At 44.2% G+C, this 19,607-nt stretch overlaps 1 protein-coding gene across 1 annotated transcript in view; it reads right to left on the bottom strand.

Annotated features, from left to right (window-relative positions):
* FAM107B (family with sequence similarity 107 member B) overlaps positions 1-15,272 on the bottom strand; it is a 118,273-nt gene extending 103,001 nt beyond the window's left edge. The window contains exon 1 of the mRNA XM_021531014.4: positions 13,927-15,272. Coding sequence (XP_021386689.4) covers positions 13,927-14,298 — 372 coding nt within the window. The 5' untranslated portion in view covers positions 14,299-15,272. The remainder of the gene's footprint in view (positions 1-13,926) is intronic.
* Positions 15,273-19,607: the final 4,335 nt, after the last annotated feature.

Here is a 19,607-nt window from a genome sequence, read left to right as displayed (position 1 = left end):
ACTGAGGTTGCAGACTCTTCTCTGTAGAAGGTTTTGCAAATATTAGGCAGGAGATTTCATTTCAAAGTCCCTCTGAAGAAGGGAGGAGTTGCTCCCTAAGTTGAAAACAAGCCACCAAGCTCATACTACATGATTTTTCTTGGAGAGTAGAAGGTACTGAAGAGAAACTGGCAGAGCTGTAGCAATTTGGGGGTGCAGCAATCAGAGCTGCTGTAAAGTGCCTTGATATGGCAGGAGGGGGGACAAAAGATGGGAAATGGAAAGGAAAATGATCTGCTGGGAGGGGGAAGCCACCATGATTTTCTTCTATCAGCGAGGCAGGGCTTAATGTCTTCTGCAGACAAGGAAGCAGCCTTCCACTGCTGCCCTTTCCAAGCCCAGCTCACTGCAGATAGCAGGGTAATAAATCTGTCAGTCCCTCAGCAGAGAGACAACTCCCCTCTGCATTCCTGTGCAAAGGATTATTGGAGGAATATCTCCCTTTGAAACCAAAGCTAAACTTCCAGAACTCCTAATCTGACCTTGGCAGTGTATCAGTCCCACAAATCTCCTAATAATAGATAGGATATGTTATAATTTGCAGTAAGGAAAGCTCTGCATCAAATCCCTGCATCCCAGTTACCTAGGACATTCCTTCCCAAACTTCCCCACCTTTGTTTTCAAGACATTCCATGGACAAAGATAAAAAGAGGTTAAAAAAACTAAAATGGAGTAGCTCACTTCTAATTTCTTGTTGAAAAACAGTTGCCTTGCCATATAGGATTGCCCGTGTCCTCTGCAAGACCCAGAACATCAATCACACATGTTCACCACACTCCCCTAGGGTAAGCAGAAAGATGATGGGATGCCAAACTCCTGCATCAGTTCAGTAATCCTGCTAAGCTGCTCCTTATTATTTCACTTGCAGACCTGATGTGCAGCACAGCTGGTTTGGGTTCCTGCCCCCAGCCCCACCTGCACGGAGCAGACCAGCAGGAGGAGGGAAGCACAATGCTGGAAAATACACATCCATTATCTTATTACCCTTTGGCATCATCAGAGATCCATTATGACTGAGGTCCGAAATACATTAAAAGCCTTTGAACTGATAATTTACAGACAATCAGCAGCATCACTGTAGTTGGGCATTTCTAGAGGTTGGCTGGTGTCACCCTTGTGATGCATTTAATGATACAACCAGGAAAGACAGAAGAGCAGAGCCAAAATACCCCCACTGTTACCAAACATCAATACTTTTAGAAGCCATATGAAACTACAGCTTTCTGACATACAGTCATGGTGAATATTAATAAATTTATTAGAGTTGATCCAAGTTTTTCATCTTGGCTTTTAATTTTGTTTTGTTTTGTTTGCCAAACAACACTAAAGATTTATTTAGCAGAAAGAGACATAATTTCAGGTATGAAATGGTATGATTGTATTGTATGATTGAAATTACAGAATACATATTCAGGTCTCTGTGCTGCTCTTCTTCAAACCACACTGACCTCGGGAGGAGCAGGAGAGGAAGCAGGATCAAGACAGATTTCAGTTTCCTCCCAAAACTTGCCTCATTTCGAGTTTTTCAGCATTAAGTTTCTTTTTCCCTCCCACTTCTGCCTCCTGCTGGTGATGCTCTCGGGCTGGGATTTCTTGGGTGACAGGCTGGGTTAGGTCTCACACCCTCTGCATTTACTTCTTAGCCCTTCTAGGAGTCCACCAACCCCCTGACTATGCTTGAACAACTGCACTGGGTCTAAAGCTATAAGCAAAACCAGCACATAGAACTCATCAGTCCAAAAATGTAAATTATTTGTTTGTTTTGGAGGGGGCAGAAAGGAAGTGGAGGAGCAGCATCCTCCAGATCCCACATCTAGCATTTCTTGTTATACATTACACAGGCATTTCAAAAGCCAGGTTAAGTTTTACAGCAGCATATCATGCACTTTAGAGAGAAACATTAAGAAATAAAAGATGAAAGGCTGGCTGGGAGGAGAGGAAAGCAAAAAGTGTGGAAAAGGACCAAAGGGTCAGACCCACATAGTGTGACAGCAATCAGAGCAGAGAGGAACATCACAGTGACACTGTATTTTAGGAAAGAAACACGCCATGAAAAACCCATCAGATTAGATTAGACTCCTTCCCTCCAATGCCTTGGTGCATCTTGAATAGCTGCATGGTTTCTTAAAATAAGCAGTGTGTTTTGCACAGTCCTGCAGGCTGGGGGAAGAGTTCTGGGTGTGCAGAAACATTCTGAGCTCAGAGTCCCCGTGCTGGAGAGCGGCTGTCCGTGCCCCAGGGGCAGGCACAGCCAGGGATCCCTCTCCTGCATCCACCTCCAGCCCCGGGAGATGGGGGGAGCCCTCGGGGGTCCCCTCAGCGTTTCACCCCCTGAAAAGGAGGAGTGGCAGCACATCTCTGGTTAGGAGCCCATCTGCTGATGAGACATCACCTCACTATGTCAGTGTCAACTGCTGACACGCTCACAGCTTTGTCTGGCCCCCAAAATCTCCTGGAGAGAGCACGCTGGGCTCCAGCTGCTTCTTTGTAGTGACTATTTGCATTCCTCCCTCCTGGGGTTTCAACCTAGCCGGGCTTTGCCATCCGCTTCAGGAGAGCCGCCCCTTCTCCCTGTGCTGGCAACAAATGCCGAGCCTCGACACGGAGCAGCTCAGGGTCGCACTTTGGAGGCAACAGAGTACCCAGAGTACCCAGCTCCCTCAATCCACTTTTTATTCATCTTTTCATTATTCAGAGCAGGGCAAAGCTTGAGCTCAGCCCTGGCAGGCCTGAGAGGCTAATCCCAGGATATTCCGCTGGGCTGGTGGTTATTTTCTCACTTCGGATGGCAATTAGGGCTGCTAATGAGCTGACCCATGGGTGAGGAGAGGGGCAGAGATGCTGATTGGGGGCCAGTGGAAGGCTCCCCCCACTTCCCACATCCCTGCTCTCCCTCCCTCCCTCTGCCACTGCAATGCCACTGATTTCTGTCTCCCATCTCAGCCCTCTACAGAGAGTACCAGTTTCTCTTTTATTTTTAAACATTTTATTGACAAATAACTTCTTTAACCAGGCAGATCTTAGTGAGACATTATGCCTGTTCTGTCCATGTGCAATTCTGCTGATTTTGTTGAAAAATCAAGCTCCTTCCTGTCGCTGGTACCATTTGTTCCTTGGCTGAGAAATGATGGCTGAAGGGAATGGAAACAATAGGATTCAATGAGCATTTGCTTCCAGGGGGTTTCTTGCCAGTGCAATTCCACAAGCAAAACTAACAATAATGAAAAATGATGCAAGTGTTAATATTATCTCTGAGAAGAAGTTAAGTTGCACAAGCCTGGGGAGCTGAAAGAATAGTTTAATTAAAATCTGCTTGTGCCTGCTTTCTTCCCTACATGTACGAGCAAAGCCCTCTGGGAAAATCCTCCTACAAGAAAGACAAATCCCTCTGAAAACTGAAGAATTTCACAAAAAAACTTATAGACAGAAGAATAAGGATAAGCAGTTGCTTAAGGCCACTGGCTTCAGTCAGAGCCGAAATAACTGGTTCCAGTCCCTCCTGTCCCTGGAGCTGTGCTGGGGCAGGAGCAGCAGGCACCCACAGGCTCTTAGTGTGACTTTCAGAGAGAATCTTGTTGGCACAAAAATTCTCTTCTCCCTATACATTTACCTGTATCTATCATGTCAGGGCCATTTTTGGACCTTAAATACTTTTCTTTTTCACCATTCTAAATTGTACATGAACAGATTCCATCCTGCTCGGGAGATTTTTCTGCTAATGGATGGTGACTCAGCATAATAATTTTCCTTTACTGCTTGGGTTTATTGTTTGAGTTTCCTGAGAGCTGGTTCTGCCACTCTTCCCTTTCAGAAACTGTGAATGATTTCAGACCAGGGGATCTCAAGATCTGAGATTTAATTTCACACACTTTTCTTTTAAACCAAGTTATAACACCAGATGAGGAACTGCTGAATTATTATGCAATAAAAACAAACTTGTCTTGAAATTATGGGGTTGCAACATTTGAAATTATTTATATGATTATATTTGGCTGAAACATAAAAAACTATTGTAGTGGGGTTTTTTTAATTTCCCATTTGCAAATGTCACAGCTGCAAAGTGTGGAGGTTCGTCTATAATGGGAATTTTATGGTAGCAGCATAATGAATATTAGGTAGTTTGTCAAATGATCACATATGATTGAATAACAGCAGAGAAAGTGGAAGAAAAATTTCCAGAGAGAGGAGAGAAACACAACATGAAGGAGTGAAGCTCAATCAGGTTTTGGAGCTGAGTAGAAGGAAGAAGAACTGAAACTGATTTTTGCCTAAGTCATATTTACTTTTAATGTCTAGAAGGTCACATACCCACTCAGCCTTGGGATAGTGAGCACCAAAGTCTTGGGATATTAAAGGAGTGGTTTGTCAAGGTCTGCAGAGGAAGGTGGCAGCAGACAGAAGAGCTTTTGGTTTGTGGAATCAGAGGACAAATTTAGCTTAATATTAGGAAAGGACTTTCCAATGGAGACATCCAAAGAAGCTGAACACACATTACTGTGGTCCTTATAGGGAATAAGGCAGATTTTTGCTCACACAAATTAAAGTCTGGAAAATGTCCCACTCTAGAGAGAGATGAGTGCCATTCAATGCAGGTGTTGATGCCTGGGTCACTTGAGCACTATTGCATGTGAAGACAGCACTCAGCCATTAAGAATTTGTACCAGTCCTCTGAAATTTCATTGAGCTGCAACCTGGACAGCAAAGTCAAACTGCACTAAATTACTTTTTCTTTTTCCCCTGGAAGGTTCTAGATCATACAGTTAGGCTGTGGAAGATTGAGATCTACTACTGAAACAAGGTCCTGCCCTATTACTACTTTTTGCTGCCCAGTTTTGGTTAGCAGGGGTTGGTTGCTGTACATGACAAGCGAAGGACTCAAGGTACTCAGCAGAAAGAAGTATCTGTTAAAATTTCATTTGAGGTACCTAAAAATTATCTTTTGGCATCTAGCCACTGCTTTTGGTACTAAGCCAAAGGACAGACACAAATCCTGTCAGCAATCAGGTCAGTTAGACCTTTTTACTAACCCCCACTATTTACATCTGAAATTGCAGAGCAAGGAACACATTATTTGTGGCATTTGGCAGTAAATATAATACAGCAGCTTCTACCCACTGAATTATTTGCTAGCTTTGTCCTTGCTTAGCTTCTCTTCATATAGCCAGTCCATCAGCAGGGCTGGAGGAACTGTGTGTGTGTGTACAGGTGAGAGGCCAGCCCTGTCCCCTGGGAAGGGATTGTCTTTTAGCCACAGCATCTGTCTGCTTTGTGTCAGGGCAGGAGAGCTAAGGGTCCCTTCTGCTAGTGCTAGTTACAAAAAAAGCACCAATTTAGACAGAGCAGCTGGAGGCTCCTGGCTGCTGGTGTGTGGAAAAGAGGGGGACAGAAAGAGCAGGGCTACATTCTAAATGTATAGCAAATGTTTGGTCCCAAATTACAGCAGCCTGCCATTGTTCTGGGGGGTGTTCAGCCTCCATGTGGAGTCCTCACCAACACAAAGCTCTGTGTGCACACTCTGAAGCAAAGCTCAAACAACAGCATTTTGCATCTGATGCTCTGAAATCAATGGCAATCCCCAGTGGGAGAACCCTCCACATCAAACCCTTGAGTCTGGCAGTACTCTGTAGTTTTTTCAGAGGAACTAAGGGCCCAGATGATTTGGGGTTTTGGCATTATTCGTGCACTGTTTGTGGTCTAAATGTTTCCATTAAAAATAATCAAGAAATTAGACCCGTCTTCTTATGGCTTAAATAGTACTTTGCTAAAGCTCTGTATCCAGGTGTGTTGTCTGGGGAGAGGCAGAATGCTGATCTCAGTGTAGAGCTGTACTGCCAAGCCTTGGCCTTTCAGATCAATATTTTGTTTTAACACCCAGCCCCAGTACATTAGATATAACAGTATCTCTGGGTACAACTGTCCTCAACACATGGCTATGGGACAAAGAAAACAAGCAGAAGCAAAGATAAATACTGTCATGCCAGAAGTGTGTGATTCCACACAGAGTGCACTCTGAAGGACTCAGAAAAGCTATACTCAATCTATTATATCTGGATATAATGATAAATTGATAATCATACAAATAATATGTATATATATTTTTTATATTTATTTTTATAAGATCTATAAAGTTTTGGATTTATTGAGCTCTGTGTCTCTGGGCAAATATAAGGTAAGGTTCCTGTAAGGATTGACCTTTATTCACAGGCAGAGTCCCCAGGGTCCTACTGGCTGATGAGTAGTTTGGTGCTGGATCAGGCTGCTTAAATAAAGAACTTAGGTTATTAAAACTAACCCCAAACCAATAATATTGTGGAGGACCATATAAAAGGTCTTCCAGAAGTCCAGATAGAAATCAGTAGCTCTTCTCATGTCCACTGGTGCCATGGCCCATGTCCTTTGCTCCACCAAGGAAGGACACTTCTGTGGTCACTCAGCCAGGCACAACTTGCCCTTGCTGAAGCTGTGTCAGCCTTTCTCTTCTGCTTTTGCTGCTGGAGAAGGAGTGGCCATGGCTGTGCCAGATGTGAAGACTGCTCAGCAGCCAGCCCTGGATCAGTAAGAATGCACAATATTGACAGAGTTTGCTTTATCAACAACAAAACAGCAGAGCTGGGATGTGTCAAGTCATAAATAACTCATCATGGGGAAAGTGTGCACTGTCTGGGCAGGGAGCCACAGCATTCATCCTTAGATATGCATTCAAATCAGTCCCATTAGTATCATATTCTTCTGTAATTACTCCATTGATTCAAACTGCATCTTATCTCCTCCCAAGAGCGGCAAACACCCTTTAATTTACTGAAAGGAAGGAGGAAGGAGAATGTTACCATAACATTCACACTGAGTTCAGAGCAAGGCTATGGAGAGCATGCAAGCAGGGCATGAACACCTATGGAGCTGAGCAGTACTGGTTCTGCAGGTGCTAAAGTGAGCAAAAGCCAAACCCTGAAGCCTAATGGGATGCCAGTGTTTACTCACACAGCAGCATCCCAGGACCCTCGTGTTCACCCTAAGAGCAGAAGGGGTATGAACTCTTCACTGACCCTGGATTGCTCTGTGTTGGTGATGAAACCCAAAACCTGTCAAGTTTCATGTGGTCTCCAATTTCCTAGAGGAGGTTTCAAAGTGCTCCTGTTACAATATCTTGTTTTCAGAAGTACCTTTCATGAAACTTCACAAATTCTCCATAATTCCCTTTAAATGAGGGTCTCGTGACTTCCAAGCACTCCCTGAAAGCTCCACTGTTTTTATTATTGTTGTTGGCACAGAGGAGGTTCATTACTCCCAAAAGCTGCTGGAATAGGTTTCAGTGTAGGAGTGGGCATGAAAGAAGCTCTTAGGCTGTCCCTCATCACCCTGCTAGGCAGGAGATGCTGTAGAACAGCAGCTGAAATGCAACTGCATAACCCCCCTGCAAAAAATAACCCAGCTGAGGAAGTAAGAGGTAAGAGAGAGATTCAGAAAAAGCAAAAAGAAGAGCTTGTCAGAGAAGGGAAACTGCACCATTTTGGTTGGGGTCAGCTAGAGCAATGCCATGTGAAAGATGAAAGGGCAGTTGTTGGATGGGGAATTCTGCAGGCAGGAGGGGCTTGGTCTGTGCAGAGATGTGCCAACCTAGGGACAGCAAAGTCTGGGATGGGACACAGCATCCCTTTGACCAGAGCCTGCTGCTTCTACCACTAGGATGGATTTTATTTTGTATATGTGCAGGCCATGGAAGAAAATGAGTTGTGTGTTAGCCAGGATAAAAGGCTCTGTGCAGCCATTACCTCTGTGTTTGTGAGGGAGTGGAGAGCAAGGAGAAAAATGTAATGAGAAAGTCTGGTTTCACTTAGGTGCTGTTTATGTTGAGAGTGAAGAACTGCCAGCCCACACACACACTCCCCAGACAGCTGCCAGCTACAGAGTCAAGATTAAGAGGGAGAGTTGAAGGGAAACCTTACAGTAGCATGCTCTAGTAAGAAATTTTGGTCACAGAGAACAAGGAAACAGAGAGGGAAAAAAAAAATCAATCCTGTCCAAGGACTCTCTCAAGTCTCTTGGAGGGCTCTGGCCAAATGGCCAGGGCCATAATCTCCCAAATGAATTTGCCAAAGCATTAAAGTAAAAATGTAATCTGTATAAATGACACTTATGTGAGAGGCTGAGCTCCTGCAGATGTCAGAGGAGTGAAGGGTGTTAATGCTCCTCTGGCAACCACAGCCTGAGTGAGACTGAGCATCCAGCTAGAGCACTTTGAAGAGATGGGTTTACCCTTTGGGTTTAATTTGATTAAATCAAAGCAAATTTGCACCAGAGTAATACTGGGGAAAATAAAAGTAATTTTTCCTTGCTGCTGGAGAAAAGGCTATCCCTGTGCAAGTCCTACATTCCCCCTGATGAAATGATCACAAACATTTTCTGCTGAGGGGTGGAGTGAAGCCTTTGCCAAGGTAAGCAAAAAGCCAGCTCAGTACTGAGCAGCTCCCAATCACCAAGTAATTATGTTCTTTTCCTACTAGTTTTTAGCTGCCTATCAAAATACTTATCTCCCAAAGCATGCCTGAAATACTTCCTTCAGCAGTCAGACACTCAGGCCCACAGGGCTGGCCAGCACCTGAGGGGAGTTTGAACACAACCACTCTGGGCTGTTTTCCCAGGAGAGCAGGAGAAGTGCCAGGAATCCTCACGAGCCTTGTGTCCTTAGGAGCTGGTGTTACAAAACCATGAGCATGAGTGGGTTTGACTGTGAGAAGTCCCATTATTTTCAAAGGACTGTTGATATAGTCCGTGTGTTTATGGATTTTGCCTACATTTTATCACTTCAGTGTAGGGCTTCACCTAGGCCACTAGTGGTGGGCATCCTCCATCCCCACTGTCCTCATCTCTTGCAGTCCTGTATCTCCACTCAGTGAGCACTTTCCCCTCCTGTAAATGTGTAACAAGTCATCACCAGGCTTTGTCTTACAATATTGTCTCAACATTCAGATCAGTTCTGGGCCATAGCCTGGTAAAGTTGTTGTGAATTATGTGAATTATGGTACCAGATGCCTGTCTGTTATGTCCAGAGTCTTGAAAATAACCTTCACTCTACCAAATCCACTGAGCGTCTTCTCTAGCCAAGGAATGGCCATTTGTACCAAAAAGGTACAAATGCAAAACAGACAAAGCTACACATTCAAGATTTTAAAGTAGCTATGAGATCCTTTAAAGGGTTCTGTGTACCCTACAGGCATGACTGGCACTTTATCTAGGAAGGTACAGGTGAGACCAATTTCTTTAAGGCTCCCCAGGAGCAACTGGAAGCTTCATCCAACATATCATTCCCATGATCTCTGGTATAAGGTCTCAGCTTCTGATTTTCTGGTGACTCAAACAGCTTGAAAGGGGAAAAAATTATTCATTGATTAACTGGATGATGTTTGGGTTTCTTTTGTTTTGGAAAATAAACCAATCTGGGCTGTGAAGGTCAACAGAGTTCAAGTCAGGTGAATGATATTGCAAGTAGAAAGGGTCACTGATATGCTTTTGTCAACATGAAACATTTATTGGAGTCATAGCACAGTTGTTGGTTCAGAGCAATAAGGATTTCTTCTAAGTTTTCACCCCAGAGTTTATCAGTTGCTAAAACTGCACTTGGAAATAAAAGATGAGAAAATTTTTTATGCTGTAGCTGAGGTTGAAAGACCAGGCAAACAAGTTCCTGTCTCTAGTTCTGGGAGCTTTGATTTATGGCCTTGTAAAGGCTGATAAAGACTCTCCAGCACACAAAACACAAGAAAATTAATTCTTTACACATCAGAATCAGGATAAAGATGCAAGATGTCAAGTACTGCATTTAAATTTAATCATGCTTTATTACTGAAACAACCCCTAAATATTAAAATGGTGGTTAGTTATTTACAAGCATATTGCTGCCATGGTAATTGTGACCAAACAACTCTAACTCAATCTCTCTGGTAATTATTTTCATGTCTAATTTCTGTTTGGATCATGTTTATATGAGATTTAAGCTTGGCTCCATCTGGAGCAGATGCAGCCTTCTCATAAAAGGAATAATTGATCAAATTCTGGATTTGGTTACATACATGCAACTCCGGTGTAATCAAAAATATGTGACTACACATCCCAGAAGGGAGGGTCAGCTGGAAGATCTTGTTAATTAGTATATTATGTGTTCAAATTAGAATTGTATGCTGCTATTAGTAAAAAGTGGACTGATGCTCTCTCTGCCTGAAAAGTGTTATGTTGACAGGTAGACAGCAGGTCTCTTGATGCTGGAAGTTTCAGTGTATTTGTCCTTAGCTCCTTGATGTTATTTCAGAAATGAAGGAGACAAAATCCTATGAGTATTTATTCTGACATTACTTCAGCTATTGTTGAAGAATTTGATGAAAGAACATGAATTAAAGATTTCTTGTGTAGGACTGTGAGATTCCTGTGTGACCATAGTTTATTTCCCTTTGCCACTTAGCAGCTAAATGTTATTTTAATTTATAGATTTCACTGTGATTGCAGAGGAAATAGGAGAAATTCTGTCCTTTTATAGCTGGAGAAACAGAGATGCCAAGGGAAATTCAGATATGACAAGGAGGATGGAAACCTCGGTCTTCTTCATTGGACCTCACTGGCTCCTTTAGCAATGTCTGGATATTATTATTTTAGGACAGGCATGAGCTCTGCTTTGGGACTGAAATGCCTCCAGCCCTGGTTCTCCATCAGCCCTTTGCTTTCACCTCTCTTTTACTCTCCACCCTCCCACCAAGGCCACCCACACCCTGCTCACAGAGGTCCTGTGCTCCTCTTTCTCTCCTCATGGACCATATTTTCCCTGAGTCCCTTCCCTTACATGCACACCAGATGTCCTGTGTGCCTCCCACCACCTTTCCTCTCCATCTTCTTCCTCCCTCTCACACCAGGAGTGATGTGTGTGGTCCCCAGCCCATCACATGCCTTGACCATAACCTCTCTCTCTCTCCCCCACTCCCTACTGAAGTCCCATTGCTGGGATCCTCTTCTTCCTCTCCAGATTTATCATGTCTCTTTCCCAACTGTGGCAGAAAGTCAAAACTCCCCAGTATCTCCACATGCCACACTTCCATCCTTAACCCACCAGAGTCAGTCCACATCCTGCATTCCTTCTTCCACCCACTGCACTCCGACTTCCAGCCAGTGCATCACACAGTCTTCACCAATGACCAGCCCCCTCTTCTTATGTTGCTTCAATTATTTATTTTCCATTTACCTGAGAAGGCAATCGGTGATGGTACTAACATCTTCAAGCCAGCTGAGCTGATGGGCAGAGCTGAGGGAGGACACTGCTGTGCTGTAGGGTACCAAGAGCTGCTGCTCAGCAAGTCTCACAGAAAAGCTGAGCATGAACACTCTGTGGGGTCCCCTGTTCCCCCCCAGCTTGCCACCCAAATCATCTCAGCCCATTGGCTGCAGAGTGCCCTGACAGCCTGGAAGTGATCAGATGCAACATCTGGGCTGTGCGTGCCATGGAGACTGAAGTGCTCCCTGTGTGTGGGATGTCACAAGTGTCACCAAGCAGACCTTGGCAGGAAGGTCCCAGTGGTGAGGGGCAGCAGACAGCCCAGTTCCTGCTCTAACAAGGAATTTCCTTGCAGATCTCCCCAGTGACAGGAAAACATTAAAGGAGTTAGAAGAATGTAAGAACTTCAGGGCAGGACCACACTTCCTGATGGATGTTTCTTTTGTAGCTTGTTCTTAAAGAATCCCTAAAACCAGTGATGAAAGATTAGAAGTGGTATCTTGTATGATTGAATTTGAATCACTCAGATTGTCCAGAGGGATTTGGCCTATTCCTGACTTCTCCTCTGGTTGCAGATTCATATAAATTGTACTCCAAAACTGGACCATGTGTACTCCTGGCTCAGTACAGCCAGCAGAATCCCACCACTGCATAAACATGGAACATCTTTGGATTGCCACAGTCTTGACCCTGCAGCATTGCCTGTTCCAACACCACAGGCTTGGGATGCCTGTGCCCAACACAAGGAACCTCTTCTGCTACAGTGAACACTCACAGCATGGGAGAGGTGCTGGCAGAGGCTTTGACAGCACGGAGAAGAGCAGCAGGTTAGCAAAGGCAAAGGGTGAAGTGGTTGGAAGGGAGCAGGTAGGAGAAGACAGAGGGGAGAAATTGTCACAAAACCATTGTAAAGCCAAGAGCACCACACCAAAAGCACCATTTTAAAACCAAGAGCTGTCTCAGGGACAGTGAAGAGATGCCTTGTGCTTATAAGCTGCATGCATGCATCAAAATCCAGACATCACACAATCACACAAATGGTGACTGGAAGGAGCCTCCTGAGGTCTCTTTTCCACCCTCCTCCTCAAAGCCAGATGGCTGCCAAGGGTATGCCAGGTCAGCCCTGGATTTGTCCAGCCAAGTCTTGTAATCCTCCAAGCAGAGCATCCCCAACATTTCTGTATGCCCTCCTCCCATGCTGCACTGCCCTCCAGGTGAGAAAGCCTTTCCTAACACCCACCCTGAACCTCCAAAGCAAGAAAAAAAAAGCCCAAAACCCAAACCAAACAACAAAAAAAACCCCACACAAAAACTCTCTAAAAACAAACATACAAAATGAACAAACAAAACACCCCACCAGCAAACAAAGCAAAACAAAAACAACAACAAAAACCAACAAAAACCCAACATCAACAACAGTGAAACCAGAGAAATGTTTTACAGAAGTGAAGCAATGAAAAAAGTGAAACCACAGCTGGTGAGGAGGCTTTGATAACATCTGGTTTGGCTCCTTGAATGTCAGAAGGACTAAATGTACTAACTCCATCCCCAGATAATGGCCAGCTAGCTCTTCTTCAGAATCCAGAGCACCTTCATAGGCAGCCCTCCCTTCTACAAATTATTGTTCTTGGGCAGCTCCATTTCTTCCTTATATTATTTACTTATATTCTACACAGGAGCTGTGGTTGATGGCAACAGGGTTGAGGTGGCCTACAGAGCTCCCAGCTCTGGTAATTGCAGCAGAAGCCACTTGGAAACCCTGATTCTGGTAAGTTTCTCAATTCCAGCAGATATATCTCACATTAAACCTTTTTCTAGCTCTTGTTCTAAAAGAAGGAGATACCTTTGCCAAACACAGCACTACCTGACTGTGAAGGGGAAGCAAACAGCAGAACTCTGAATATACAAAACTTGGCAGGGAAACTGGGAGAGGACTGGACTCCTAAACAAAAGCAGTGATAGAAAGAATTTGAGTCACACATGTGGCTTCTATTCCTCAGGGTTTATCAGAGGAAAAAAATCCTGTGATCTCCGGTTACCTAGCCAAGAGAAAATGAGAACAGTACTATTTGCCCATTACTATTTATTATTTTAGTAGTAATAATGGCAAAACACCCAACTTTATGATCTTATTGAAGCAAGAATAAATTGAATTCACCAAAACTACACTCAAAACTGCATTCAAAACTTTACTGTTGTCTCCAAGCACATGCCAGCTAAAAATAAGATGGAAAAGGGATTCTGTAGCCACTGGTGCCACAGCCTTGAGGCACTTGGCTGAGTGGCAAAAATGCAGCGTTCACTCAAGTCAGAAGGAAAAAAACGATGCCTGTTAATTTCAAGGGATTTTGGATGACATCCAAAATAAGTGAAGATCAACAAAAGATAGGAAGGCAAGTGATTGAAACATACTGTAAAAGTGCCTGGTATTATTACAAATATCCTAAGGCTTCTGATAATAGTCCAGGAAAGCTACAGCTGTGATATTGTATTATTTTAATAAGAACAGCCATTAGTCCCTTCCTGCATGCCAATCAATACAAGGTAAATGCTCCCGTGGATTTTTTTTCTCAGCTCAGTAAAAGCGAGCCAGTTCTCTTACCTTGTTGCACAGTGACTTCTAGAGCACTCACCTTTGGCACGTGGATGATGGACGGCCTGGGGATGTGAGTGCAGAGTGCAATAACTTCCTGGCTCAGCCCTTTAGCAGCAAACACTGCTGGCTCGGTGCTGGCAGGCAGTGCCTGAGCAGCAGCGGTGTGATTGCTGGAGCTGCTCTGTTTGTCAGAGCGCCGGCTGCCTTTGAACATCTCCTCGCTGTCCCTGGCTCCTCCGCGCTTGCTGCTGCTGGCCGCTGCTGTGGATGGCTGCAGGCACACTGCTGGGGCTGCCTGTGTCCTCTCCTCCTCCATGGACACGGGGCCTGCGTTGGGCTGCTCAAACGGGGCGTTTTCGTGTGCGTTTCCGAAGCAGGTGAGCAGGGCTGAGCAGGGGAAGGGATGCATCTTGGATGACAGGTTATCGGATCCGCTCAGCCTGCTTTCCACAGCCGCATAATCAACGGGCTGCACTCACATCCACAACGGAGCCCAAAATGAACGTCCTTGCATGACGGCATTCCAGCCTTCCTAGGAGAGAGCACCCCCTTTTCTGCTGTCAGGAGCATTCAGAAGTGGGGTACTACACCTCCTGCTCTCTCCTCCACCAAAGTCAGCCCACTTTCTCCTCCCTGCAGCCCACTCCTATTGTCTACAAGGCAAAGAGGTGTAGGCACAATAAAAACCTTTGCATGCTCTTGCTGGGAGCTGTCAGCAGCTGAACAAAGCCCTCACAATAGCCCCATAGCCCCGGCGGGCTACGGTTACAGGAGAGGATGCTCCAGCGCCCGGCGGTCCCCGATCAATAGTGCCACGGCCTCAAGTTACCTGGTGAAGGAGGCAAAAAGATAATGTAGCCCGAGCTCTGCAGCCATAACAGCATCAACACTGTATCAGTGTCATCATAACAATAGCAAAACTGGCTCTGGTTACGCTGCTCAGGTGTTTATTAGCGATAAACCCCAAAATTGTTCATCTGTCACTGGCTTGGATCAAAAACGTGCTTCCAAGCTCTGGCTGGGCTGCTCAGCATTAAGATGGGAAAACAAGCGGGTTCTTTGGTCAGGAAGGTGGAGATGGGGTGCTCTGTGGGTACCCCATGTCCAGCACACTCTCCTACAGCACAGGCAGGATCCATGCCCAGCTCCTCCTCCAGCCACGAAGCATCGCATCTCCCAGCCCCTCTCAAAGCCACCCACTGCTCTCCCAGCCCTCTCCATTCCCCAGAGAAAACCAGGGAAGCATCCTACTAAAGCTCATCTGCTGCTGGGTGGTTGTAAACAGAGATATTTCTTCTTTCAATGTGCAGTGCCTCGAGGCTGGCTGTTAAACAAAAATATGTGGGAAGTGAGGAAAGAAGGGAGTTTGTGGTTAGAGCATCTGCTTCCAGAAAATCCCAGTTCCTCCTATTTTGTGCTGCCACAGGCTTCCTGTGTGATAGCAGAGATGTTATTTGATCTCTATCTCCATCTGTAGAAAGGAGGAGAGTAATCACTTCTTTTTTTTCCACCCATTATACATATCCTGTCTCATTGTAAAAGGTTATAAACTCTTGAGGGCAGCAGCTTGGTCTTATTTGCTCTTAAGCTGCTGGTAGAAAAGGTCTCTGAATACAAACATGGCATTTATCTGCTAATATCTTCTAAGGAGAAATTTAGGGTTCAGTCTTTCCCAACAAGGCCATAGTCTTCCATTTATTTTTCTGGCCTGTTTTGCTGTTAGGTGTTGTTAGATGTTTGTCAGACCCTCCCTGTAATTGTTAGTTTCATATTCCTGTGGAGTGTAACACTGAGCAAAAAAGTGACATACTAAGAGAAACTCATGTTTCCAGTAGTAGTAGCAGCTCATCAGGAGCTAAAGTGCAGAATGTTGAGGGCTAAATTCCTGATGTGTAAATTTTCAGCACTGGGAGCAAAACAATCTCATGTCCCTCATCCCCAATTACCTGGAAGTTCTCTTTGTACCCTTTTCTAACTGAGTCTTGCACATCTGCACATCTCAGTGACTGGTTTTGGGTTTTAGAAAGGTTCAAAGTGGCCTCCAGCTTGCACAGCAATGCATTTTGGCCAGCAGGGGCTCTTGCTGTCCTGCATCAATTCCCCATTTGTAAATACTGCCTGGTATTTAAATGAAGACCATATGGCTCTTGGAATGAGAATCAGGTACCTGCTGACCTAAAAAGGCTTGGAAAAAGTTAAGAGAGGATCTAATAGTGGGGAAAGCAAACTCAGAGGTGAAAAATGTGCTGCAAAACTGAAAACTCTTGAAGTGAAAAGTGTTAACTTTTTACAGTATTATAGTCATGGAAGAGGTTGATTTTGGTTTGGGGTCCACCTTGCTTTACTAGAGGTGAAAGTATCAGCACCAATGTCAGCATCCAGCCAGTACCAGGAGACAAAAGGCTGGCTGTGCTGATATGCAGCAACTTCTTCTCACTTTGCATCCACTGGGGTGGACATGGATTCCTTTGGAAGTGGATTCACTGCCAATAGACAATTTTGCACCCACCTGGGTGCCCTGTTCCTCTGCACAGCTCTGTGGCTGTGAGAGGTCTAATGGTGAGGACCAAAGAACTGTTTTGATGTGGGAACAGCTTTTAGTGCTTAGGTAAGAACAATCATTTCAAAGTGATGCACAACTAAGTCTTCAATGATCTGACATTAATTAAACAGTAAGCTGTCCTTGGAATTAAAATAATTATTTCAGCAAGTCAGTCAGCCAACAACCTCCATTCAATTATTTCCAGGTCTTCAGCTGGCCATGCCAGTTTTGCTTTAACTGTTTCTGAGAACTAAGTGAGTTTATAGGGACACCAGTCTACACAAAGACTAGCTGAATGAGTGAGTCATGACCACTCAAATTCACCACATCACAGATGCATGTCTGAGTGAAGAGTGGTTGTTCTAAAAATCAGGTGTATGCTTGTATTACCTCTGAGGAGGGAGGAGGTGCAGTGCCTGCTTGCTGTGAGAGCCACAGAGATACTTTTTCAGCCAACAAAAAGAGCTAAATGCTGAAGTGATCAGTATAAGAGTAATTAACCTATGAGTCTTGTCCTGAGTTCAAAGACAAAATGAGAAATTCCACAAGCTGAGAATGTTAAAAATGAACTTGGTGGTGACATCTAAGAAGTGGCAGCCATGAGCCCCAGCTGTCAGACATGAGCTCCATCTACTCACAGCTTGGGGTTTTGGTTAAAGCCCATTATTCTTGCTAACATTGCAGTCATGATTCAAGGTTTATTTCATCCAAGCAGATCTCCTTGTACCAATCAACCAACTGTACTAACCACTTTTTATATGTGATGAGATATTATTAGGACAAGAGACAAGACTCACTTTATTTTTCCTGAATTTGCTCATAAATTAATGATGAGCTGAAATGTTCTGGCTTAACAGCTCAGGGAGCTGGACATGTCGAGTAAATGGCAAAGGTGAATTGCAGCCAACTCTTGATCTGTCTTTAGTATTATTCTTTCAAGAGGAATTTTTCCTTCACTTGTCTGATGTTAGACTCTCTTCTCAGCAGGAGACAGCAGGTCAGATTTAGCTCAGATGCTCCAGGTTTGCAGCAGGAGCTAAGCCTAGCTGGGTCTCTCACTTCACAGGAGCCAGTTTGGCAGCATTTGGTTTTACAGCTTTTGCTCTTCTGAGTTGCCCCTTCTTTCCTCATCTCTCCTACAGTAGCACTGACTCTCTAAACATCTCCCAAACCCAAGTCTGTCTGGTGGGTTTGGCCATAGTTCAGCATTCCCCAGCACCTCCCCTTTCTCATCCTAACAAAAGCCACAACCTGCATCTGCTGCCTCTGCTGCTTGCAATGGTCATTGCACCAAAGTAAGTTTTAGGTTAAATCAGAGCTGATGATAGTCAATGGAGTTCCACTGCCTTCAGATTAGAGGGAGCAGAGGATATAAATCCAGTCTCCTGCTATCTCTTCTATCTCCTTTCAGAGAGCCCAAACTTTAACTGGAAACCAGCTGAGCTTCTGTCTCCTCCTACTTCATACGAAACATATGAAATTGTCAGAGGGCAGGTATAGATTAGATGTTAAGAATAAATTCTTTATTGTGAGGGTGGTGAGGCCCTGGCACAGGTTACCCAGAGAAGCTGTGGATGCCCCATCCCTGGAAGTGTTCAAAGAGAGGTTGAATGGGGATTAGAGCAGACTGGTCTAATGGAAGGTGTCCTTGCCTATGGCAGGGGGCTTAGAATGATGTTTGTGTGATGTATTCTTCCTGTACACACACAGTATAGATCAGAAGGGTGTGAAGAGAGTGTAGCTAAACCATGAAATCAGGAAATCAGCTGGCACTACTTGGATGGAGCTTAATAGAAGTTAGTTCAGAGAAGAGCATTGCAGATGCCACAGGACCAGTTAATCGGGGAAGGCTTAAAAGAGCTCAGCTGGAGATGCAACAAGAAACCAGTAAGATAAGCAATGAGGTAAGATGGCCTGTGTTCATCTGAGACGCATATGGATTGAGGTTAAAAAATAAGGTGATTATGGAAGCCAAAACACTCTCTAATAATTTCAGAGATTCCTTCATCTTCTCTTGTACCTGCTATTAGGCATCACTGAGGGCAGGTGACTGGCTGAGAGGAAGTATTAGTCTCATCCAGTTATGGCAGAGCCTTTTCTTCTAGACAGGAAAAAATTAGACTGATTCAATAAAGATTTTACTTAACAGTAAACAAGTTTTTAAAGACATTAACAGGAAACTTTTAAAGTTTTGTTTCAACTCATTTTCTGAAATTTCTAAATGTTTTGACACTTTCAATACCAAACAAACAAACAACCTCCTTCCCTCCTCATATTCCATTGCAAATCTGGTTTTTGAAGGTCTTGAGCATGCCTGTCAAAATCTCACTCCTGAAAGGCTACAAGAACCTCCTGTCTTGGAATGCCAGAAACCTGACAGAGCTAACTGATCAGCTGGAGGCAGACTCTGAGTACACCCCTCTGTCTTCCCAGGAAAGGCTATAATCTTGAGGGACTGTGAAAATGCATATTCCCTAAGAGATTCCTACTGAGTAGCTGGGGAAAAACACAACTAGAAAGTAAATCCATGTGGTGAGATTACAGAAGACTGGAAATTAAGTCCTTTGCAACAAATTGTGACAGTCTACTGTAGAATTAAGGACAGAAGTTGTATGATTCCTGAAGCTGGATAAATGCACACATGCACTCTTCATATTAATGAAAGCCATTGTTCAAATTTTCGATTTTAGGCCATGCAAATAAGAGTCATACCAAACCAAAATCCTGGGCCTTGGAGCCAGAAGATTTTGTAAACCAAGTCTTGACTGTGCTGTTGAAATGGATATAACAGTGATGATATTTACTTTGCTATCTTCCAGCTAGGCAGGTTGCTTCCATCAGTGAAAACTTGGAAAAAGTCAGAAGGCTGCTTAATGAATTTGCTCCTTCATAACAATTGCTACTAGTTTCTGAGATGGATTTAGAGCCTTGTTCCTACGGCTTGATTAACAGCAACTGAAATAAAACTTCTGTCTCAGCACAAGTTGTCCTTGAGGCAGCAGCAGACTCTCTTCTTTTTGTGGTTTAGAGGATTCAAGATTAAACCCCATACTTTTGTTTTAAATGGGCTTTCATGCACAAATGACACGTCAAGCCTCTGAGCCAGAACAGTTTCAAATATTTGACACTTTGTAAATGATCAGCTTCATTTACTTTCTGTTCTTTTCTCAGTCACA

The sequence above is a fragment of the Lonchura striata genome, chromosome 1A, assembly GCF_050655825.1.
Source record: "Lonchura striata isolate lonStrDom1 chromosome 1A, ASM5065582v1, whole genome shotgun sequence".
Lineage (NCBI taxonomy): Eukaryota > Metazoa > Chordata > Aves > Passeriformes > Estrildidae > Lonchura > Lonchura striata.
The sequence above is the reverse complement of the archived record's forward strand: the minus strand, read 5'-3'. Positions and strand labels throughout refer to the sequence as shown.